The sequence below is a fragment of the Rhinatrema bivittatum genome, chromosome 4 (assembly GCF_901001135.1).
Source record: "Rhinatrema bivittatum chromosome 4, aRhiBiv1.1, whole genome shotgun sequence".
In the NCBI taxonomy this organism is placed as follows: domain Eukaryota; kingdom Metazoa; phylum Chordata; class Amphibia; order Gymnophiona; family Rhinatrematidae; genus Rhinatrema; species Rhinatrema bivittatum.
Genome location: NC_042618.1, coordinates 339,159,938 through 339,184,978, shown reverse-complemented (window position 1 = coordinate 339,184,978; position 25,041 = coordinate 339,159,938). Strand labels below are relative to the sequence as shown.

The following is a 25,041-nucleotide window of genomic DNA, read 5'->3' as shown; positions in this document are numbered from 1 at the left end:
TAGAAAAACATCCCCTGAGCATTAAGCAGTAATAGATTTACAATATGAATAAAGAACTGCGGATCTGGTGTATTTGGGCCATAAACGTTGCAGATTGTGATGCTTTTCCCTGCCAAAGAACCTTGAATAATAATGAATCTCCCTTCTGTATCCTGTATTTCTTTGGTGACCGTCAGAAGGGTGTTCTTATGTACTAAAATAGCCACTCCCCCTTCTTTCCTTTAGCGGGTGAAAAGTGGCACGCTGTAACCCATTCCCTGGTCAATTTTCTGCTTTCAGTGTCATTAAGATGTGTTTCCTGAATACAGGCAACATTCACTTTCAGACGTTGCAGATGTTGAAACACCTTCTTCCGCTTGATTGGGGAACCCAGTCCATCTACATTCCAGGAAATCAAGCGGTATTTACCCCCCATAATCAAAAAGTGTAGTCCTAGGACCTGACGGATTAAACCAATTGTAAAAGGGACCAGGCACCCAGCCTTGCCCGCCCCCAAGTAACTTAATACTCCCGTATCTTGATAGTAAGCCTAACACACAATAGCTTCCATCACACCTTTTCAGAATGTCACTCCACAGTTAAAACACTTCTTAAACTGAGCAGGAGTCCTTTGAACTGGAGCTCTTCTGACAAGTATGGATGATAGAACTTTCCAACTAGCAACCAACTCTGTACTATTCACACACTGAAAATGAGAGCAGGCTTTCCAGCATGGGTGGGGTTCTGGACTGATCTGTGGTATTCCAGGAATGAAAATTAGCAGGTAAGAACCAATTTTCCTTTCCTGTTCATATTCCAGATCAGTCCAGATGCATGGGATATACCCAAGCTCCCCTAAACTGGGCAGGAATATGACAGACCCACTTGCAGTACACTCTCACCAAAACCAGCAGATTCCGACGCCCGGACCTACAGCTGGTAGTATCTGGTGAAAGTGTGTAGTGAAGCTCAAGTAGCTGCCTGACAGATCTCCTGTGGGGAAACTAGCTGACACTCGGTCCATGAGGTTGCCTGTGCCCTAGTAGCATGGGCCTGCAGTCCCTCAGGAACTGGCCGACCCCTGCAAATATATGCCAATCTAATTTCTTCCTTCAGCCAATGCACAATAGTAGCCTTGGAATTCTCACTCCCTTTCTTTGGTTCATTCCATAGAACGACCAAGATATCTGACCTCTGAAAACTCTTGGAAACCTTGAGATACCTCAACAATGCTCAATGTATGTCTGACAGATGAAGCTCCATTGCATGTGGAATCACTGAATCCAAATTTGGAATAGCGGGTAGCTCCACCGTCTGACTAAGGTGAAAGACTAAAACTACCTTCGGCAGAAATGAAGGCACCATGTGCAATGACATGGCCGCCTCTGAAATCTGAAGAAAAGGTCCCTACACAATAAGGCCAGAAGCTTCAAAATCCTTTTGGCTGAATAATCACCAAAAAGATTACTTTCAAGGTGAGATCTTTTAGAGATGCTCTCTTCAACAGTTCAAACAGAGCTCCACAAAGTACCCACAGCACCAAATTAATGTTCCACAAAGGACACATCTTTCTCACTAGGGGATGCAAATTCTTCGTCCCATGAAGAAAATGAACCACATCCGAATGTGAAGCTAGGGACACACCCTGCACCTTACCATGAAAACAGCCTAAGACCACCACATGTACTCGGAGGGAATTAAAAGGTCAGTCCCTTCACCAGACTCCTTTGCAAAAGATGCCAAAATATGTGAAATTGAAACTTGAGTAGGCTCAACACTCTCTTCAAGACACCATATCTCAAACACTCTCCATACACTAATATAAGCCAAGGAAGTGGAAAGTCACCTAGCTTGCAGCAGGGTGGTAATGACCTCCTCGGAATATCCCTTCCATCTCAAACAAGTCTTTTCAAAAGCCAGGCTGCGAGACAGAAGGGATCTGCTTGATCCAAAAAGATTGGTGCCTGTTAAAGCAACCTTTGAAGATGCCCAAACCATAGTCTGTCCACTGACATGGCATTCTGGAGCCACGAGAATCACCTTGCCCAGGTGTCTCTCTATTCCTCATAACAATCTTCCTACCAGGGGCCGTGGAGGGAAAACGTATAGAAGGATCCCTAGCTGCCACAGTAGAACCAGAACGTTAATTCCCTCTGCTCCACTTTCCCATATGCGACTAAAAAGTGGTATGCCTTGGTGTTCTGCTTCAATACAATCAAATCCAGAGGAAAATTGGTTCTTATCTGCTCATTTTCGTTCCTGGAATACCACAGATCAGTCCAGACAAGTGGGTTTCGCATCCCTACCAGAAGATGGAGGCAAAGAATAAAAACTTTTCAGGCACTGTTACTTAACAGAGAGTACCACCTGCAGTCCCTCAGTATTGATCTATACCCAAGCCAAGATGACTATTTCCCAAACTACAAGGATTTTCCCTCCAGAGCTCCCAACAAAACTGAACCCTCAACTTAGGGTAGTGAAAAACTTCTAATGCCAAAATTGCTTAACTATTTACAGTCTTGTTCAAATTTTGCATTCAAATTCTGCATCACCAGCAGAATCCAGAAGCAGGAAAGGTCTTTCACAACAATAAGGGTATGGGAGTCTGGACTGATCTGGGATATTCCAGGAATGAAAATTAGCAGGTGAGAATCAGTTTTCCTTTCCTGTTCATGTGCCAGATCAGTCCCCACAAGTGGGATGTACCCAAGCCCATCTACACTAGGTGGGAACCTGAAAGACCTGCATGCAGTACACTTTCACCAAACGTGGTCTCTTCTGGAACCCGTACATCCAAACGGTAATGGCTGGTAAAAGTGCGCAAAGAAAACCAAGTCGCTGCTCGACAAATCTCCTGCAGAGAAACCAATTGGCACTCCACCCAGGAGGCTGCCTGCACCCTAGCTAAATGTGCCAGCAGCCCCTCCGGGACCGAGCGACTGACCCTTACAGATACAGGTCAAAATAATCGCTTCCTTCAACCTTCTCGCAATCATGCTCTTAGCAGCTTTGCAACCCCTCTTTGCTTTACTGAATAGATGAACCGACCTCCGAAAATCATTTGTAACTTTGAGATACTGAAATATGACTCGACACACGTCCAAAAGATGAAGCTCCTTCACATGGAGTGAATCAGATGTCAGGTGGGAAAGCCTGGTAATTCCACCATCTGGCTAAGATGAAAGGCAGATATGACTTTGGATAAAAAGGAAGGCACTGTACGCAATGAGACTCCATCGTCCGAAGTCTGCAAAAAAGGATCTCTTCATGATAAGGCTTGTAGCTCTGGAATTCACCTAGCTGAACAAATCACCACCAGGAATACAGTTTTCAAGGTGAGTTCCTTCAACGACTCCCTTCTTAATGATTCAAAAGGAGGCCCACACCGTACTCGAAGAACCAGATTAAGATTCCAATCAGGCACATCATACGAACCGGAGGACGCAACTGCTTTGCTCCTTTAAGAAAATGAACGATGTCCAGATGAGACACTAGCAGCCTCCCTTGAAGCCTAACTCAGAAACAGCCTAAGGCTGCTACCTGACTTGGAGAGAATTATAGGCTAAACCCTTTGACAAGCCATCTTGCAAAAAGGCCTAGACCTAGCAACTTCTACCTGTAAAAGATCAATGTTGTGGACCCTCACTGGGACTTAAACACTCTCCAGACTTGGATATATGCCAAAGAAGTAGATGACCTTCTATCCTGAAGAAGATCTGAATATCCCTTCAAGCGGAAGCGTTACCTCTCAAAAGCCAGGCCACTAGAGAGAAGCCTGTTCTGACAAGTTGGACCCTTGGCGTAGTAATCCCCGCGGGTGACTTCATTAGACGGGACAGCCCACTGCCAGCTGAACCAGATCTACAAACCACGGAAGGCGCAGCCACTCTGGCACCACCAGGATCACTCTTTCTGGATGCGTTTGATGCGAAGTAGTACCCGACCTACGAGTGGTCATGGAGGAATACATACAGCAGAAGTCTCACTGGCCACGGCTGCACTAGAGCATCAATTCCTTCTGAGCCAAATTCCTTCCTGCAGCTGAAAAACCTGATCACCTTGGAATTCTTCTGAGTTGCCATGAGATTGAAATGGGGCTCACCCCACTTGCGCCAAATGAGGGCAAAGGCCTCCGCTGATGGCTCGTATTCCCCTGGGTCCAGCTGTTGCCTACTGAGATAATACACTTTCATATTGTCCACTTCTGCCATGTGCAAAGCTGTTAGGACTGCTAGATGTCCTTTTGCCCAGGCAAAGAACCTCTGAATCTTCCAAGCCACTAAACGACTCTTTGTTCCACCCTGCCGATTGATGTAGGCCACTGTTGTCGCTTTGTCCGAGAACATGTGCACCGCATGCCCCTGAATTCGTGAAAGAAAGAGAAGTAATGCTCTGTGAACCACTCTTGTTTCCAGATGGTTGATCGACAAGAATGCCTCCACCAGCGACCACTGCCCCTGGGCTGCCACTCCCTGACAAACTGCTTCCCAGCCATGGTGGCTGGCACCTGTGGTCACAATCACCCAGTCCAGAAACTCTAGATCCACTCCTTTCTCCAAACTGGGGCACAAAGCCACCACGAGACTGGATCTGGAGTGGCAACGGTAGCTGAAACTCCTCCAACAACGGATTCCAACGGGACAAGAGTACCTTCTGGAGAAGTTGCATGTGAGCAAAGGCCCATGGCACTAACTCCACCGTAGATGCCATGGGACCTAGAACTTGTAAATAATTCCAAACTTTGAGAACTAACAGATTCAGCAGCCGAGCCACTTGAGCTGCAACTTGACCACTCTCTCTGGGGTAAGGAACATCTTGCCTAACCGGCTTTCAAATCGAGACCCCAGATATTCCAATGACTGAGATGGCTGCAGGTGGCTCTTTCTCCAGGTTTATCACCCAACCCAAAGACCTTTGGCATTCCGTTACTCATCAGATGGAACAACGACACTCCATCTTTGACTTTGCCCTAATGAGCCAATCGTCCAGGTACGGATGTACTAGGATCCCTTCCCTTCTGAGGGTCGTCGCCTCTGCCACCATCACACCTTTGTGAATGTTCTTGGTGCAGTCACGAGCCTGAAGGGAAGTGCTCGAAATTGAAAATGCTCCCCTAGCACCGTGATGCGCAGAATCTTTTGATGGACTGCTCGGATGGGAATGTGCAGATACGCTTCTATTAGCAACAAGGACATGAGAAACTCCCCCTTGTGCACCGCTGCAATCACCGCCCGCAGTGTCTCCATACAAAAGCGTGGCACCCGCAAGGATGCATTGACCCTCTGCAGATCTAGAATGGGCCGAAAGGAACCCTCCTTCTTGGGAACCACGAAGTAAACCGAATATTTTCCTCAACCTTGTTCTCCAGGGGAACCGGGATGATGACTTCCAGGCGCTGCAGCCTTAGTAGTGTGACAGGCACTGCCGCCTGCTTTTCAGGCAAAACGAAACAGGGCACTACATAGGCTTCTGGAAGTAATAAGGGTGTAGCCATCCCTTATTACTTCCAGAACCCACTGATCGGAAGTGATTCTGGTCCCTTCCTCACAAAAACAGGATAACCTTCCTCCGACAGCTTCCACGAAGCAGTGAACAGCTTGCCTTCATTGGACAGACTTAGCACCTCCAAAATGCTGCTCGGAGCTATCTCTGTAGCAACCAAGGAGATTAGATCGGTAGAAAAGGGATTCTTTATTAATAGAATGTGGTACAGTTGAAAACAAAAATTAAAAACATATATAGAATAAAAAAATTATTGTATGACATTATTATACACACACAGGAGTACATACACAGTATTTAATAAATAATAGCTAAAAAGATAAATAAAAAATGCCAATCAACATTGGCCACCCTCCAGTCTTCAGGTACAATGGACTGTTTGAATGAAAGGTTACTAATAGACATGCAATTTCATTTTTTAGTTCTTTCAGAACCCTGGGGTGTATACCATTTGGTCCAGGCAATTTACTACTCTTCAGTTTGTCAATCTAGTCTACTACATCTTCCAGGTTCACCATAATTTTGTTCAGTTCATCTGAATCATCACCCTTGAAAACCATCTCTGGAACGGATATACCTCCAAAATCCTCTTTAGTAACATCAAAGCAAAGAATTTGTTTAGTCTTTCCGCAATTACTTTATCTTCCCTAAGTGCCCCCTTTAACCCCTTGATGATCTAACTGCTATCGACTCCCTCGCAGGCTTTCTGCTTTGGATATATATTTTTTAAATGTATTATGAGTTTTAGCCTCTGTGGCCAACTTCTCTTCATATTCTCTCTTAGCCAATCTTATCAATGTCTTACATTTAACTTGCCAATGCTTATGCTTTATCCTACTTTCCTCTGATGGATCCTTCTTCTGATTTTTGAATGAAGATCTTTTGGCTAGAATAGCCTCTTTCACCTCACGTTTTAACCATGTCAATAATCGTTTGGCCTTCCTTCCACCTTTCTGAATGCGTGGAATACAACTGGACTGCGCTTCTAAGATGGTATTTTTAACAATGTTCACACCTGTTGCACACTTTTTACCTTTGTAGCTGCACCTTTCTTTTCTTTTTTTAAACTATTTTCCTCATTTTGTCAAAATTTCCCTTTTGAAAGTTTAGTTCTATAGCCATGGATTTACTTACTGTCCCCGTTCCTGCCATTAATTCAAATTTGATCATGTTATGATCACTATTGTCAAGCGGCCCCATCACCATTACCTCTCTCACCAGATCCTGCTCTCCACTGATCACCAGAGAGAGAATTCGATCTAAAATTGCTCCCTTGCTTATCTGTTCCTGAACCAGTTGCTTCAAAAAACTGTCATTTAATCCATCCAAGAACTTTATCTCTCTAGCAGTCCTGATGTTACATTTACCCAGTCAAAAAGAAACTTGCCCCAGAACGGCAAGGAGCCCAAGCTCGACTTGGAGGAGGCATCCGCCGCCCAATTGCGCAGCCAGAGGAGGCGCCTGGCCGCCACTACCGAGACCATTGACTGCGCCAGAACTCGGAAGAGATCGTAAAGAGCATCTGCCCTATAGGCTATGGCGGCCTCCAAGCGGTCTGCCTGTGCGGTCTCCTCCGGCGGTAGAGACCTGGAAGTGAGTAGCTATTGAACCCACCGGAGGCTGGCTTGCTGCGTCAGAGAGGTACACATCATGGCTCGCATTCCCAAGGCGGAGACTTCAAACACCCGTTTCAGGAAAACTTCCAACTTGCGATCCTGGGTATCCCGCAGGGCCGTGCCACCCGTGACCGGGATCGTCGTCCTCTTGGTAACCGCCGAAACAGCCGAGTCCACCTTGGGAACCTTAATGAGATCCAAGAAATCCTCCGGTAGCGGATACAATTTCTCCATGGCCCGCGTGACTTTCAACGAGGCTTCAGGAGTATCCCACTCCCTGGTGAGCAGCTGCAGAAAGGAATCATGGATGGGAAAAGCCCGAGGTCTAGGGCGAAGAGCGGCGAGTACCGGATCCCCCTTTCTGGCCGAGGTGGCGACTGCGGGCGCAACCGGAGCCGGCGGGTCCGGTGGGGGGTCGAGATCCAGTTCCAGAAGGATCTGTGTAATCAGATCATTCAGCTCATCCCTCTGGAAAATGCGAAGCGCCAGCGGGTCGTCCCCTTCGGAAGGCAGGTCCGTCTGCGTGGGGTCCGAAGGCTCCGGGGAGGCTCCCCACGACGGAGAAGCCGCTCCCGTACCCCCTAGGGCAGACCGTGGACGAGGAAGCGGCCCAGGGGCCCCCGACACCAAACCCTGAAGGTCAGGGGGCGCAACATACAGAGCCGAGGAAATTCTAGGGGCCTTGGACGGTGGGGGGCCCGGGAGGGGACCCCCGGCGGTCCCTAGTCCCTGCAAGTAAGCACTGTGCATGAGCAGTATGAATTCAGGAGAAAAATGCGGCAAGCTGGGAGGGGGGCCCGAGGAGGAAGTCTCTGAGGACTCTGGGGCGGGCAATCCCACCTCCGGGGATAAATTCGGGGGGGAGAAACCTCCCGAAATTCCCTCCGCTCTTGCGCTGAATCTGGTGCAGCAACATGCTGCAAATCTAACATGATCCAAAGCAGCACAAAAGGATATGACAGGTAGAAAGAGAAGAAAGAGAAAAAAATATCTAAATCCTGTCAGCCTGGGGGAGCCGATGGATCCCCCCCCAACTCTCATCTGCTGGAGTCAGAAAGATACTGAGCTCCAGCAGAGGGTGCACTGGCTTATACTGGTGATGTCCCTAGAAGTCTGTTCTGACTCCATCTGCTGGACGGGGGACATAACCCACCGTCTGGACTGATCCTGGTACGTACAGGGAATGTCTCCTTTTATTTCTTGTTTTTTTTTAATCTCCAGACTGTAGGTTCTGTACCTCTTCTGCTGGAGACAGAGAAATATTGAGGACTGCAGGTGGCACACTAGGTTAAATAGCAGTGTCAGTAATGTTTTTCTTCTCCATCTCCATCTGCTGACTGGGAGGCAAAATCCATGCATCTGGATCGATCTGGGGTATGAACAGGAAAAGAGTTTTGTGTTGCAGCCTTCCTGGGGAAAGCAGGGGCAACTGGTCAATCTCATAAAACTATCCTGGGATTTAGCCCAATAGTCTCTGCTCAGCAGAAGATGGAACTGAAAGAACAAACAGATATGCATTTCACATACATCAGGATTGAGGTACACTAGCAGATCTATATTAAGGGGGACCCTTAACTGCTGCAGGACAAATCTACTGTGCATGGCAGAGCTAAAGTAGTAAGAGGTACTGTTGGTCATGGCCACCTTGCATTGACAAAATCTTGTGCAAGTTTCAACACTGGTGATGGAGGTTAGGGGTCAAGTGCATTAGCAGAAATGTGTAGAGTCCAAGTACTGTGATATGAAGCAATGCAGCAACAGAGAAGCAGAATTACGTTTCATTCCCAATGCTACCACAGCAGGGGATGTTGCAGGTCAGGACTAAATTATTAGGAAAAATTGTAATTCTACATGTGGTGAAGGGATCTGACAAAGAGGTCTGTCCCACATCCTTTACCTGACTCTCTAGCTCCAGCATGCGGGTCTGGGAGGCCAGCATCTCCTCTGTAGACCCCTTCTGGCTCTCTCTCAACTGCGCCTGCAAAGCGAGAAGCTTCATCTCATATTCATTGCTGTTTAGAAATTGTGGTCCTGGAGTTTCAAGCTGTCAAAAAGTAAAACCAAAAGCCAACCACTATGAAAGGAAAAGAAAAGACATGCCACATACTGAAGACTGGGCAGTTCTCCTGGCACAGAGGAGGTTCCCAGTCTGAGAACATCTAGGAAGAGTTTAGGGCTGTTATCTGAACATTTCAATGTCTCTCTTCTCACAAGTGCACATTTAAGCTTACTTTTTTCCTTTTAGCCAGAGAATGGACATGCTTCACTGCATGCTTTGTTGGTATAAGGCAGGACAATTCATAGATGGAAGGTATAATAGGGACTCCATTTGAAGTGGCGTAAAAGTCAGTGCTGCTAAATATGCCCACTATTATAAAGTTGTCCTCCTGCATTAGTAAGGCTCTGTACCCCAGCAGACAAGACACCAAAAAGCTCTCATGGCACAGTTTATTACTTCTGGAACCATTAACAGTTCTTCCATTTTGTGTCCATGCAAAAAACACTTAGGGGTGGATTTTCAAAGGCCCGCGCGCCGATTTTGCATAGGCCGCTGGCGCGCGTAAAGCCCCGGGACGCGCGTAAGTCCCAGGGCTTTTGTAAGGGGGCGTGTCGGGGGCGGGGCCTACTGACGCGGCGTTTTGGGGGCGGGCCGTGGCATTTCGGGGGCGCCGGCCCGGGGGCGTGGTCAAGGCCTCCGGACCAGCCCCCGGGACTGGAGGACGGAGCGGGGCTGCCAGCCGACGCGCGCAAAGTTAAGGGGGGGTTAGGTAGGGGAAGGGAGGGGAAGGTGCGAGGAGGGCGAAGGAAAGTTCCCTCCGAGGCCGCTCCGAAATCGGAGCGGCCTTGGAGGGAACAGAGGCAGGCTGCGCGGCTCGGCGTGCGCAGGCTGCCGATTTTGCGCAGCCTTGCGCGCGCCGACCCCAGATTTTATAAGATACGCGCGGCTACGCGTACTTTTGTTCACGCCTGCTGCTGCGAACAAAAGTACGCGCTCGCGCAACTTTTTAAAATCTGCCCCTTAGTAAATAGGGTCCTTGGTGTAATTGGAAAAGTCATCACTTTTATATGATGATACCAAGCATAAGAGAATGTCTTATGCAGCTGTTGATTTGAGGAAAAACCTCAGAAAAGAGCAGGGGGCTTGTTCCAGTCAGGAAGAGTCCTGTACTAGGGAGCAGGATATTTTCAAAAGGGATCCAAACAACTGTCAGAGGACGAGGGCCTTTAGAGGAGGTATCCTTGTCCAGTTTGAACATCCTGACATGCTCTATAATGTGTGTAATATGCGCTGTTATAATATGTCAATGGCAAACTCACCTGGCTTAATGCAGCAGCTTTCATATTCTCTACCAGCCTTTGAGAAGCTGCAGATAAAAAAAAAAAAGTTGATACTTTAGCATCTCAAGAAGAGGTTTCAAATATGTCAAGACACAACTGAATTGTGAACTTGAATTAAAACCATTTTGCTGCAGTTAAGCTATATTGCGTGCTTTTTGTGGCTGGAAAGAGTGAATTGCAATCACATACAGTGCTTTAAGTGATCAAAGCATGGCTGGACATTTCAGTCTGAACTGGGCCTAGAGAGAATGTTTGAGGTCAGGGTAAACTGTGATGATCCAAAACCTTGTGAAAATACCACACAAATCTTAAGACACCACCTGCCTATAATATTTATTATAGTTTCCTCAGAACACCTTTAATTCATTCTTCATCTTTCCTTTGGAAATCAGACACTAGCATTTTTCAACAGTGTTTAACACAATTTTGTCCTTTTTTGGATAAAATGTAAATATTTTAACAATTTACAGGCACAGACAGACAGGAGGTAGAGCAGCTGCTGGAGGCAGAGAATACATAGGAAATGTAAACAGCAGTAGTTAGAGGAGACATCATTGTATCATGGTGATAAATGTACTATGACTGGGCCCAGGCTAGGATACTGAAAGACTTATAAAGGGGTGTGCTGTTCCATAGAGCTGAGGGTGGTAGGTCTCTGGAAGGGCATGCATAGGAGTTGGTATTATCAAGGAAAGAGGAACACTGTTAGCTGAAGACACTGCCCAAGGAGATTAGAGGCTGCATCAATTTCCAAAGCATGAAGAACAGAACTTGCTAATAAAGGACTCCACTGGGGGATTCTGTTTTAGGAGGTTTCTATCTGTGCTTTAAGATGTGTGTTTCAGAGGGTTGACTGTAAAGAGGAGAAGAGAAACTGAATCACAACATCCTTCATTTCAAAATAATCTTTTTGAACATATTCCAGTGATTAGGTTACAACGAGGATTTATTGACTATCTGATCCATCATATGGGATAGGAAGGGTTTAACAGGAGGGTTTGTATTTCTGTATTATAGTTTTGCTATGATTAATAGAAAAGAGGGTTACAGTTGTGATTTTATTATAAGGGGGTGGGGATTATTAAATGACTGCATATTCATAGGGAAGGTAATATTCAAAAAGCAGACAGATTTTAGCCCAAACTTTCAAAGCAGATGTCTGTGCATAAATTTGCTTTGAAAATTTGCGGATATCCCCAGTATGTGCATCGACATATGTGCACAAAAGTGACATCTGCTCTCGAGCAGATACAGTTGTGATCGTAAGTTTACATAACCCTTGCAGAATTTGTAAGATGAGTAGAATTTTAAGAAAACATGAGTGAGTAGACAAAACATATCTGTTATTTTTTAATGTGTTTCAAATTAAACTATTATGCATCACAGAATAGCACAATCATTAAACAATCCACAGCAATAAAGAAAATAATAAAGTGGTCCTGTTCAAAGGTTTGCATACCCTTGGATGTTTGGGCTGATAATATGCACTCAAGTTGACACACACAGGTTGAGATGGCAATGAAGGGTAGGGATCCACACTTGTGCCTTGTTTGATTGTCGTTTCTGTGTATAAATAAGTCAATGAGTTTCTTAGCTCTTGAGAAACCCTTTTGCATTTCATCCAGGGCTGCACTGATGTTGGTGACAACTGAAGCATGAGGAAAGCTAAAGAACTGACAAAGGATCTGCGAGCAAAAGTAGTTCAACTTTATAAATCAGGAAAAGGATATAAAAAGATATCCAAAGATTTGAAAATGCCAATCAGTACTGTTCAAACTGTGATCAAGAAGTGAAAAATTATAGGTTCTGTTAATACCAAGCCATGGTCAGGTAGACCAAGAAAGATTTCAGATACAACTGCCAGGAAAATTTGTCAGGATGCAAAGAAAAAGCCATAAGCCTCTTCTACTGAAATACAGGCTTCTCTGAAAGAAAGTGATGTGGGTGTTTCAGCACTCACAATAAGGAGATACTTGAACAAAAATGAGCTGCATGGTGGAGTGGCCAGAAAAAAGCATTGCTGCACCAATGCCACAAAATAGCCCACTTACAATACACCAAGCAGCACCTAGAAAAGACTCAAAACTTCTGGAACAAAATAATTTGGAGTGATGAGACAAAATTGAACTTTATAGTCACAATCATAAATGCTATGTTAGGAGAGAAGTCAACAAGGCCTATGAAGAGCACACCATCCCCTACTGTGAAGCATGGAAGTGAATCTCTGATGGGTTGTTTTTATTTTTTTTGGGGGGGTGGGGGGGGGGGCAGGTGAGCTACAGTGGCACTGAGCATTTAGTCAAAATTGATGACAGGATGAATGCAGCATCTTATCAGAAAATATTAGAGGAGAATTTGCATTCATCAGCCAGGAAGCTGCGCAAGGGGGCACATTTGGACTTTCCAACATGACAAATATCCAAAACATAAGGCCAAGTTGACCCTTCAGTGGCTGCAGCAGAAGAAAGTGAAGGTTCTGGAGTGGGCATCACAGTCTCCTGACCACAACATCACTGAATCACTTTGAGAACTCAAACATGCTAGACAACCAAAGAATTTACAGGATCTGGAGGCTTTTTGCCAAGAGGATTGGGCAGCTTTACCACATGAGAAAATAAAGGACAACATTCACAGCTATAGGAAAATTGGTTCTTACTTGCTAATTTTCATTCTTGGAACACCACTTGTCTTGGACTGACAAGTGGAACCCACTTGTCAGTCCAGACAAGTGGGTTTTGCATCCCTACCAGCTGAAGGAGGCAGAGAAAAAAGACTTTGAGATACTGCTACATAAACGAGAGTCCTCACTATTGAAACTATACCCAAGCCAAGATGGATACCCGGCAACACTAAAGAACTCCCCTTTCCAAGGCGAGTAGGAACCAGGTTAGACTCCCTGATCTGGAGCCAATACATCCAAACAAAGAACTGAAAACCTTCAACCAAACAAGATGAAAATATCTGTACTATTTACAATCAGATACTTCCTAGTCTTTCGCAATTATGAAGGCTGGCTTCTGGACCGATCTGTGGTATTCCAAGAACGAAAATTAGCAGGTAAGAACCTGGTCATATCCCTGATCAGTCCAGACAAGTCGGATGTTACCAAGCCCCTCTACACTGGGCGAGAATCCGAAAGACCAGCACACAACAAAATTTCCCCAAAAGAAGCCTCCTCCTGGGCTCTCACATCTAATCTGTAATGCTTGGTAATGGTGTGAGGCAAAGACAATGTCGCTGCCCGACAAATCTCCTGTAGAGAAACCAACTGATATTCCACTCAGGATGCTGCCTGTGCCCTGCTAGAGTGGGCAATCAACCCTTCCAGAACCGTGCACCCCTTACAGATATATGCCAACGAGATTGCAACAGAGTCTGATGAACATCCAATAAATGTAGTTCCCTCGCATGCGGCACCTCTGGCGTCAAATGACGAAATGCGGGAAGCTCCACCGCCTTGTTAACATGAAAGGAGAAAACTACCTTCGGCAAAAAGGAGGGCACCGTACGCAACGAGACCTCATCATCTGAAATATGCAGAAAAAGATTCCTGCACGACAGCACCGAGATACACCTGGCCGAACATATTGCCACCAAGAATACTATCTTCAGAGTCAGGACCTTCACAGAGGCATGCCTCAAAGGCTCAAAAGGAGGACCACACAGAACCCTTAGGACCAAATTAAGGTTCCAAGGTGGACACATCCAACAGAATGGAGGGTGTAAATGTTTCACCCTTTTAGAAAATGAATCACTGCTTCCGAGTACCCTTTCAGGTGCAATTGTCGCCTCTCAAAAGCCAGGCTGGGAGACAGAAGCGATCTGCCTGATTCAAGAAGATGGGTCTCTGGTGCAGCAACCCTTGCAGATGACCTAGTCTGATGGGTCCATCCACCGCAAGATGCACCAGATCGGCAAACCATGGGCACTCCAGCCACTCTGGCGCTACCAACACTACCCTTACTGGATGCCACTCTATGCATCTCAAGACTTGCACCACTAAGGGCCATAGAGGAAACACATACAGGAGAATGCCCGCTGGCCAAGGGTGGACTAACTTGTCAATCCCTTCCAAGCCAACAGATCCAACTGGGGCACACCCCACCTGGCTCGAACGAGATCCATAGCCTCTGCGGACAACTCCCATTCCCCTGGATCCAAACGCTGCCTGCTGAGAAAATTCACCTGTACATTGTCCACTCCAGCCACATGAGATGCTGCTATCCCCACCAGGTACCGCTCTGCCCAAACAGTTCCTGGGCCCCCTGATCCATCCCAGGACTACTTGTCCTGCCCTGACAGTTGATATACACCACCATCGTCGCACTTTCAGAGAAAACTCTCACTGTTCGATCCTGCACCTGCAGAAGAAACACAATCTTATTTAACAGAGAGATCATTCAAAGTTAAAATAAATACAGTAGAATCTAAAAAGATGAGCTTCTGCTTTTAAACTAGAACAAGGGGGAAAGCCGACAGTCACTCAGCAGTGCATGGTTCAGAGAAATGTATCCTTGAAGGATACTAATGAAACAGGAGAGTTAGGGCATCCCAACAGAGAGGTTCCATTAAATGCAAACATAGTTCATATACCTATATGTAACAAATCACCAAAGCTAATGATTTCCGAATTATCCCAAACAACTGAAAAGCAGGTTGTTAAAACAAGAAAAAAACACACTTTGAAATGTCTGTATGCCAATGCCAGAAGTCTAAGTAGTAAGATGGAAGAGTTAGAGTGTATAGCAGCAAATGATGAGATTGACATAATTGGCATCACAGAGACTTGGTGGAAGGAGGATAACCAATGGGACAGTGCTATATCAGGGTTCAAATTATATCGCAATGATAGGGAGGATCAACTTGGTGGGGGTGTGGCACTTTATGACCGGGAGGGTATAGAGTCCAACAGGATAAAGATCATACAAGAGACTAAAGGCTCAGTAGAAACTATATGGGTAGAAATCCCATGTGTGTTGGGTAAGAGTATAGTGATAGGAGTAAACTACCGTCCACCTGGACAAAATGGTCAGACAGATGATGAAATGCTAAGAGAAATCAGGGAAGCAAACCAATTTGGCAGTGCAATAATAATAGGAGATTTCAATTACCCCAATATTGACTGGGTAAATGTAACATCAGGACTTGCTAGAGACATAAAGTTCCTGGATGTAATAAATGATTGCTTCATGGAGCAATTGGTTCAGGAACCAACAAGAGAGGGAGCTATTTTAGATTTAATTCTTAGTGGAATGCAAGATTTGGTGAGAGAAGTAACGGTGGTGGGGCCACTTGGCAACAGTGATCATAACATGATCAAATTTAAACTAATAACTGGAAGGGGGACAATAAGCAAATCTGCAGCTCTAACACTAAATTTTAAAAAGGGAAACTTTGATAAAATGAGAAAAATAGTTAGAAAAAAATTGAAAGGTGCAGCTGCAAAGGTTAAAAGTGTTCAACAGGCATGGACATTGTTTAAAAATACAATCCTAGAGGCGCAGTCCATATGTATTCCGCGCATTAAGAAAGGTAGAAGGAAGGAAAAACGATTACCGTCATGGTTAAAAGGTGAGGTGAAAGAGGCTATTTTAGCCAAAAAAACATCCTTCAAAAACTGGAAGAAGGATCCATCTGAAGAAAATAGGATAAAACATAAGCATTGTCAAGCTAAGTGTAAAACATTGATAAGACAGGCGAAGAGAGAATTTGAAATGAAATTGGCCATAGAGGCAAAAACTCATAATAAAAACTTTTTAAAATATATCCAAAGCAAGAAACCTGTGAGGGAATCGGTTGGACCATTAGATGACAGAGGGGTTAAAGGGGCTCTTAGGGAAGATAAGGCCATTGCAGAAAGACTAAATGCATTCTTTGCCTCCGTGTTTACAAATGAGGATGTTGGGGAGATACCAGTTCCGGAGATGGTTTTCAGGGATGATGAGTCAGACGAACTGAACGAAATCACTGTGAACCTGGAAGATGTAGTAGGCCAGATTGACAAACTAAAGAGTAGCAAATCACCTGGACCGGATGGTATGCATCCTAGGGTTCTGAAGGAACTCAAAAATGAAATTTCTGATCTATTAGTTAAAATTTGTAACCTATCATTAAAATCATCCATTGTACCTGAAGACTGGAGGGTGGCCAATGTAACCCCAATATTTAAAAAAGGCTCCAGGGGTGATCCAGGTAACTATAGACCAGTGAGCCTGACTTCAGTGCCGGGAAAAATAGTGGAAACTATTCTCGAGAACAAAATTGTAAAGCATATAGAAAGACATGATTTAATGGAACATAGTCAACATGGATTTACCCAAGGGAAGTCTTGCCTAACAAATCTGCTTCATTTTTTTGAAGGGGTTAATAAACATGTGGATAAAGGTGAACCGGTAGATGTAGTGTATTTGGATTTTCAGAAGGCGTTTGACAGAGTCCCTCATGAGAGGCTTCTACGAAAACTAAAAAGTCATGGGATAGGAGGCGATGTCCTTTCATGGATTACAAGCTGGTTAAAAGACAGGAAACAGAGAGTAGGATTAAATGGTCAATTTTCTCAGTGGAAAAGGGTAAACAGTGGAGTGCCTCAGGGATCTGTACTTGGACCGGTGCTTTTCAATATATATATAAATGATCTGGAAAGGAATACGACGAGTGAGGTTATCAAATTTGCAGATGATACAAAATTATTCAGAGTAGTTAAATCACAAGCAGACTGTGATACATTGCAGGAGGACCTTGCAAGACTTGAAGATTGGGCATCCAAATGGCAGATGAAATTTAATGTGGACAAGTGCAAGGTGTTGCATATAGGGAAAAATAATCGTTGCTGTAGTTACACGATGTTAGGTTCCATATTAGGAGCTACCACCCAGGAAAAAGATCTAGGCATCATAGTGGATAATACTTTAAAATCGTCAGCTCAGTGTGCTGCAGCAGTCAAAAAAGCAAATAGAATGTTAGGAATTATTAGGAAGGGAATGGTTAATAGAATGGAAAATGTCATAATGCCTCTATATCGCTCCATGGTGAGACCACACCTTGAATACTGTGTACAATTCTGGTCGCCGCATCTCAAAAAAGATATAGTTGCGATGGAGAAGGTACAGAGAAGGGCAACCAAAATGATAAAGGGGATGGAACAGCTTCCCTATGAGGAAAGGCTGAAGAGATTAGGGCTGTTCAGCTTGGAGAAGAGACGGCTGAGGGGGGATATGATAGAGGTCTTTAAGATCATGAGAGGTCTTGAACGAGTAGATGTGACTCAGTTATTTTCACTTTCGAATAATAGAAGGACTAGGGGGCATTCCATGAAGTTAGCAAGTAGCACATTTAAGACTAATCGGAGAAAATTCTTTTTCACTCAACGCACAATAAAGCTCTGGAATTTGTTGCCAGAGGATGTGGTTAGTGCAGTTAGTGTAGCTGGGTTCAAAAAAGGTTTGGATAAGTTCTTGGAGGAGAAGTCCATTAATGGCTATTAATCAATTTTACTTAGGGAATAGCCACTGCTTTTAATTGCATCAGTAGCATGGGATCTTCTTAGTGTTTGGGTAATTGCCAGGTTCTTGTGGCCTGGTTTTGGCCTCTGTTGGAAACAGGATGCTGGGCTTGATGGACCCTTGGTCTGACCCAGCATGGCAATTACTTATGTTCTTATGATTTAACTACTCTGAACAATTTTGTATCATCTGCAAATTTGATTACCTCACTCGTCGTATTTCTTTCCAGATCATTTATATATATATTGAAAAGCACCGGTCCAAGTACAGACCCCTGAGGCACTCCACTGCTCACTCCCTTCCACTGAGAAAATTGTCCATTTAATCCTATTCTCTGTTTCCTGTCTTTTAGCCAGTTTGTAATCCATGAAAGGACATCGCCACCTATCCCATGACTTTTTACTTTTCCTAGAAGCCTCTCATGAGGAACTTTGTCAAACGTCTTCTGAAAATCCAAATACACTACATCTACCAGTTCATCTTTATCTACATGTTTATTAACTCCTTCAAAAATGTGAAGCAGATTTGTGAGGCAAGACTTGCCTTGGGTAAAGCCATGCTGACTTTGTTCCATTAAACCATGTCTTTCTATATGTTCTGTGATTTTGATATTTAGAACACGTTCCACTATTTTTCCTGGCACTGAAGTCAGGCTAACTGGTCTGTAGTTTCCCAGATCGTCCCTGGAGCCCTTTTTAAATATTGGGGTTACATTAGCCACCCTCCAGTCTTCAGGTATAATGGATGATTTTAATGATAGGTTACAAAGTTTTACTAATAGGTCTGAAATTTCATTTTTTAGTTCCTTCAGAACCCTGGGAAGTATACCATCCGGTCCAGGTGATTTACTACTCTTCAGTTTGTCAATCATTTACTTCGTAGTGCCCAAGAAAGAGGGAACCTTCAGACCGATCCTGGACTTAAAGGGGGTGAACAGGTGTCTACGGATTCCACAATTCAAATTGGAAACGATCTGGCCGGTGGTCGCCTCTGTTCGTCCCGGCGAATTTCTGGCATCCTTGGATCTCACGGAAGCCTATCTGCACATAGGAATTCAGCCATCTTATCAGAGATTTCTCAGATTCTGCATCCTGGGAAGGCATTATCAATTCCGAGCTCTTCCGTTCGGTCTCGCCACCGCACCGCGCACGTTCACCAAAGTGATGGTGGTAGTGGCAGCTCAACTCAGGAGAGAAGGGTTTCTGGTGCAACCCTACTTGGACGATTGGTTGATTCGGGCGAAGTCGGAGTTGCTGTGTCGGAAGGTGGTCACAAGGGTTTTACAGCTCTTGCGCTCTCTCGGGTGGTTGGTCAATCTTGCCAAGAGTCAGTTGACCCCTACTCAGTCCTTGGAATTTCTGGGGGCGCTATTCGATACGAAGCAGGGAAAAGTGTTTCTCACCCAGGACAGGGTGGTCAAGATGCAGTCTCAGGTGTGTCGCCTCTTGTCCTTACCGATGCCTCGGGTGCGGGATTATCTGCAGATCTTGGGATCCATGGCATCCACGATATCTTTGGTGCCCTGGGCTTTCGCGCATCTACGACCATTGCAATCAGCATTACTGTTCCGCTGGAAGCCTGTGTCGGAACAATTCCACCTACCGCTTCCGCTTACAGACCAGGCGAGGGCCAGTCTCCCTTGGTGGCTCATGTCGGATCACTTGACGTCTGGAGTGTCTCTAGTGATGCACGAATGGACGGTGGTCACCACGGATGCCAGTCTTTCCGGCTGGGGAGCGGTCTGTCTTGGGCATTCGGTGCAGGGCAGGTGGTCCCGGGCGCAGTCTCAGTGGTCCATAAATCGCTTGGAGACTAGGGTGGTAGCTCTGGCGCTTCACGCCTTCCTTCCACTGATTCGGGGGAAGGCGGTCAGAGTGTTGTCGGACAATGCAACTACGGTGGCGTACATCAATCGCCAGGGCAGGACATGGAGTCAGCTGGTGGCGACGGAAGCGCGACTCTTGATGTGCTGGGCAGAGAAGAATCTCAGCAGCATTGCGGCTTCTCACATCGCTGGGATAGACAATATTCAGGCGGACTTCCTCAGTCGACATCACCTAGATCCCGGGGAATGGGAGCTAACGGAGGAAGCTTTCCAACTCATCTGCAGCAGGTGGGGCACGCCTCACATGGATCTGATGGCCACATTTCAGAACACAAAGGCGCCGCGATTTTACAGCCGTCGGAGAGAAAGAGGGGCCGAAGGGGTGGATGCATTGGTGCTGCCATGGCCCACAGACGTGCTACTGTACGTGTTCCCTCCGTGGCCTCTGATTGGCAAGGTGCTTTGACGTGTAGAACTGCATCCCACGGACGTGATTCTAGTGGCACTGGAATGGCCTCGGCGGCCATGGTTTGCGGATCTCCTACTGTTAGTGGTCGAGCTGCCCATTCGGTTTCGGGACTTCTCAGCTCTGCTCCGTCAGGGCCCCGTTTGTTTGGAGGTGGTGGATCACTTTTGTCTCGCGGCATGGCTTTTGAGAGGCAACGCTTGAAGGCGAAAGGGTATTCGGATGCGGTTATAGTCACGCTGTTATGGTCTAGGAAGCATTCTACGTCCTTGGCCTATGTGCGCGTCTGGTCGGTGTTTGAGGACTGGTGTAGAGATCACGGGGTGGATCCTATGAAGGCTGCGGTTTCTCATATCCTAGCTTTCCTTCAGGCTTGTGCATAGTCATGTAGTGGGTGGAGGGTCTTTTCCGCTTTACAGGTCTCTTCCCCCCTCCCCTTTTCCTTGGGGAGTCCTGCCAGTTTTGACCAATACAGTTGGCCATATCAGCTTTTTTCCATTTCACAGTGCTCCCCTTTCATCCATGGGTGGGGGCACCTCTGCCCTATGGCCTTCCCTTGGCCGAATAGTGACTTCTGCTTTTTTGAGTTAAAGTTGCTGCATTGTCCCTCTGCCTTACAAACAAGCAGATCTTGATAAGTATCCATCAGTTTGTTTCTCTCCTCTCTCTCATTTCAGAAGCTGTATCACTCTGCCCTGAGGAACCTGGAAGAGCTGCCCGTGCTCACTAACCTGTTTTCCCATTTGTTTTTCCCTCCTCTCTCTCATTTCAGAAGCTGTATCACCCTGCCCCGATGAACCCGGAAAAGCTGCCAGCGCCCCTCCCCTTTGGCTGACGTCGCCAGCGTCAAAAGTGCTCCAAAAGGGGGGTCTTTAAAAATGGCCCAGGAATTGGAGGTGCCGCGTGCCGGCGTCGCACACCAAAGGAGTACGACAAAGTGGCATTCCCCTTTGTACACCCTTTCGTATACCCTGAGAACAAAGACGAACTAACTACATAGCTAATCTGGACAATACTAAACATGGATAATAAAAGAGAAGAGCAGGTAACACAAACAATCAAAGTCTGCCTAAACAAAGGTAAGTACGGGGAGAAATACATAAAGAAATACAGAGAAAGTTACACTGCAAGAAAAACAAAGCAAACAAACCCAAATAACCTTATACAAATAAAAAGAACCAAAAGCACAAACAATGCAAAGCTAAACAATTTATTAATGATAACTTTCCTGCTAGTGAATGCACAATCCATAACTAAGAAATTCCCAATAATCACAGATCTACTATATGACAACAAGCCAAATTTCATTGCAATCACCAAATCCTGGTTAAAAAAAATCAGACAGTCCTAAAAAACCAATAGCGCATAGAAATTACGATGTCTTTTCAATTCCCAGAGCAAATAAAAGAGGGGGCGGTCTACTACTAATAATTGAAAAAAAATTCAAATGCAAACTACTACCAACAACACCTCCAAGGAACCATGAAATTGCAATTTTTGAAACTATCAATATGCAAATATGCCTGATTTACTGTCCACCAAGCCTCCTTGAACTAAACATCTCACCACTGATCGAATTCCTCACAATACACATAAATACATCAAAACCCACCATCATAATAGGAGATTTTAATCTTCACATGGACGTTTACCCATTATCAAACACCTGCCAGACACTAATTGATGTAATGACAGCACTAGGATTCAATCTAATTACAGACAAGCCCACGCATAAAGCAGGACACTCCCTCGACCTGACATTTATCAACCACAGCTACCTAGAACAAACAAAAACAGATTATACACAAATTCCATGGTCAGATCACTTTCTCATCCAATCTACCATTACATTTCTTGAACCCCAATTAAAACAAATAAAAGAACCAACAGAATTTAAGTATCGGCCGCCTTATAACACTGAAACACTAAAAACCAAATTAGAAGAAAACCTAACAGAATTCAATTATAAAGATTGCTACTCAGCAACAAAAGCATGGATGAAAACAACCAACAAACTAGCAAATGAAATTAACCCCATAAAATATATACGCATCAAAGAACCAAAACAAAGAATTCACTGGTATAACGAAAAGATAAAAGAAGTCAAATGAAACCTTAGAAAAAAAGAAAAAGATTAGACAAAATATAAAACAAATGAAAACTTAACTAAATTCAGAAAACACTTAGCCTACTACAAACAAATAATTTTTGATGCAAAAAAACAATACTACAGCTCAAAAATTGAAAAATTTGCAAATAACCCAAGAACATTATTCACCATAGTTAGAGATCTCACTAATGACAAAATGGAGTCCCCCCTGAACTTACCTGAAAATAGGTGCAACGAAATAGCACAGTTTTTCAGTGACAAAATTGCAAACCTGAGAACCAAAATCCCTAATACAACTAAACAACAAATTAAAATGCACAAAAGAGACATCACATAATGGTCTAGGTTTGACGAGATAATAGATATTGAAGTGGAATCCATGCTGAAAAAGTTAAATCCCGTTCCACATACAATTGACATCCTGCCAACTATGGACATTAAAAAATTAGCAAACATAGCTTCCCCTATATTAACAAAGATCATAAACCTGTCCTTAGAGGAAGGGTCAATGCCGGACATACTGAAAGGGGCTACCAATCATAAAGAAAAATATCAGTGACCCCCTTATCCTAAGCAATTACAGACCAGTTTCAAATTTACTATTAATTGCAAAATTATTTATTTATTTTTTTAATTTATTATTTTTATAGACCGACATTCGATCTCAATTGAGATATCACACCGGTTTACATTCAGGTACTGTAGGTATTTCTCTATCCCCAGAGGGCTTACAATCTAAGTTTTTGTACCTGAGGCAATGGAGGGTAAAGTGACTTGCCCAATTAATAGAAAAAATTAATAGAAAAAACTGTACAAAAACAACTGGCTGAGCATTTAGACAACAATAATATACTGTACCCTTCAGAACATAGATTCCGTAAACATTATAACACAGAGACCTTGCTGCTCTCACTAACCGAGAACATTCTGAGAGGATTTGATAGTGGAAAACATTACATCCTGGTGATGCTAGACCTATCATCAGCCTTTGACACAGTAAATCATGACATACTTCTAAAAAGACTACAAGAAATAGGACTACATCACAAAACTATCGACTGGTTCAGATCATATCTAAGTAACAGATTTTTTCAAGTCAAAATTAAAAACGTATTGTCAGAGAAAATAAATCTTCAAACAGGAGTACCACAGGAATCAGCACTCTCTGCAACACTCTTTAAAATTTACCTGCTTCCTGTGTGCCATCTACTAGCAGGCCTGGGAATCATACACTACATGTATGCTGATGACATTCAATTATTAATACCCATTGAAGACACAATCGAAAAAACACTAAACCTAGCTAACATGTACCTAGACATCATCAAACAGCTACTAAACCAAATGGAACTAGTTATTAATATAAAAAAAACAGAATTCCTACATCTAGAACGAAAAAAATATGACGGTCATTCAAAATCCAATACAGCTTAAAAATAATCAGAAAATAGAATTAGCCGAAAAAGTACGGAACCTCGGTGTGATAACTGACACGGAACTCAGCCTCAAACAACACGTATCACTAAAAGTCAAAGAAGGATACGCTAAACTTATGGTTCTCACACCTACAAACTTTCGTACAATCCTACAAGCACTAATATTTGCTAGCACCGACTACTGTAACACCCTTCTTTTAGGACTACCATACACCACATTAAGACCTTTCCAAATACTGCAAAACTCTGCCCAAGAATACTTACTGGTAAAAGACAAAAGGGATCACATTACTGAAACTCTAGCAGAATTACACTGGCTTCCACCTGAACACAGAGTACAATACAAAACACTATGCACAATACATAAATTAATTCACGACGAAAAAGCAGAATAGCTGAACACAGCACTACATGTACATTTCCCATATAGAAACTTGAGATCTTCTAACAAAGCCCTTCTAGCTATCCCTTCTGTTAAAACAGCAAGACTGACCCATGTCAGAGAACGGGCATTATCCTTAGCCGGACCTATACTATGGAACACCATGCCCCTAGAGATTAGACTACAGAGAGATTTTAAACTTTTCAAAAAGAGTTTAAAAACCTGGCTTTTTAAACAAGCATTTTTCAGAGAAAAAGGAGAATAGGGTAGTAATGAATACAGGCAGCAGAACACCAGCACACAGCACTTAACTCAATATGTGCGATTTTGTTATTTTACTGCACCATTAACATAAGTGAAATATACAGTTCAATAGAGTTATACATGAAAATAATACTGATACATGTAGAAAAGGACAATATTTATAACATTCATCAAATAGTCTTTATTATGAAACTATGTAACCAGACTTTAAAGGCACTTCTTTATAGATAGTATTAATATATACAATCCCTTTAATTCTATATGTGCCTTTCTGTAAACCGTTGTGATGGTATATAACTTAACGAAGGTACAGAAAAGATTTTAAATAAATAAATAAATCGTTAAAGTTCTCATCTGGGCAAAATTTTTTTTTTTTTTTAACTGAGATTGTTTTTGCCTGTCAGCATCTCTTTGGCTATTATGATTCATATTAGATACTTTCAGTTGTTAAATATGGGATATATCTCTCTACACTGCCTCCCCCTTCTTCACCCCACGTTGAAAGAAAAAAGAGCCAATCCATCTTACGAAAAATATTGGTAACCTCCAGATAATACAATAAATGCTGCCACACATCCAAAGGCTGCAGTTTCCTGAATTCCTGTCCATTCAAATCCCTA

The 25,041-nt window shown here is 44.1% G+C and overlaps 1 protein-coding gene across 1 annotated transcript in view; it reads right to left on the bottom strand.

Annotated features, from left to right (window-relative positions):
- The window catches only part of FBF1 (Fas binding factor 1), a 183,281-nt gene that overhangs the window by 37,375 nt on the left and 120,865 nt on the right, over positions 1 to 25,041 (bottom strand). The window contains exons 16-17 of the mRNA XM_029600467.1: positions 10,416 to 10,462; positions 8,995 to 9,141 (exon numbers count right to left, since the gene is read on the bottom strand). Of these exons, the coding sequence (XP_029456327.1) occupies positions 8,995 to 9,141; positions 10,416 to 10,462 (194 nt within the window). The remainder of the gene's footprint in view (positions 1 to 8,994; positions 9,142 to 10,415; positions 10,463 to 25,041) is intronic.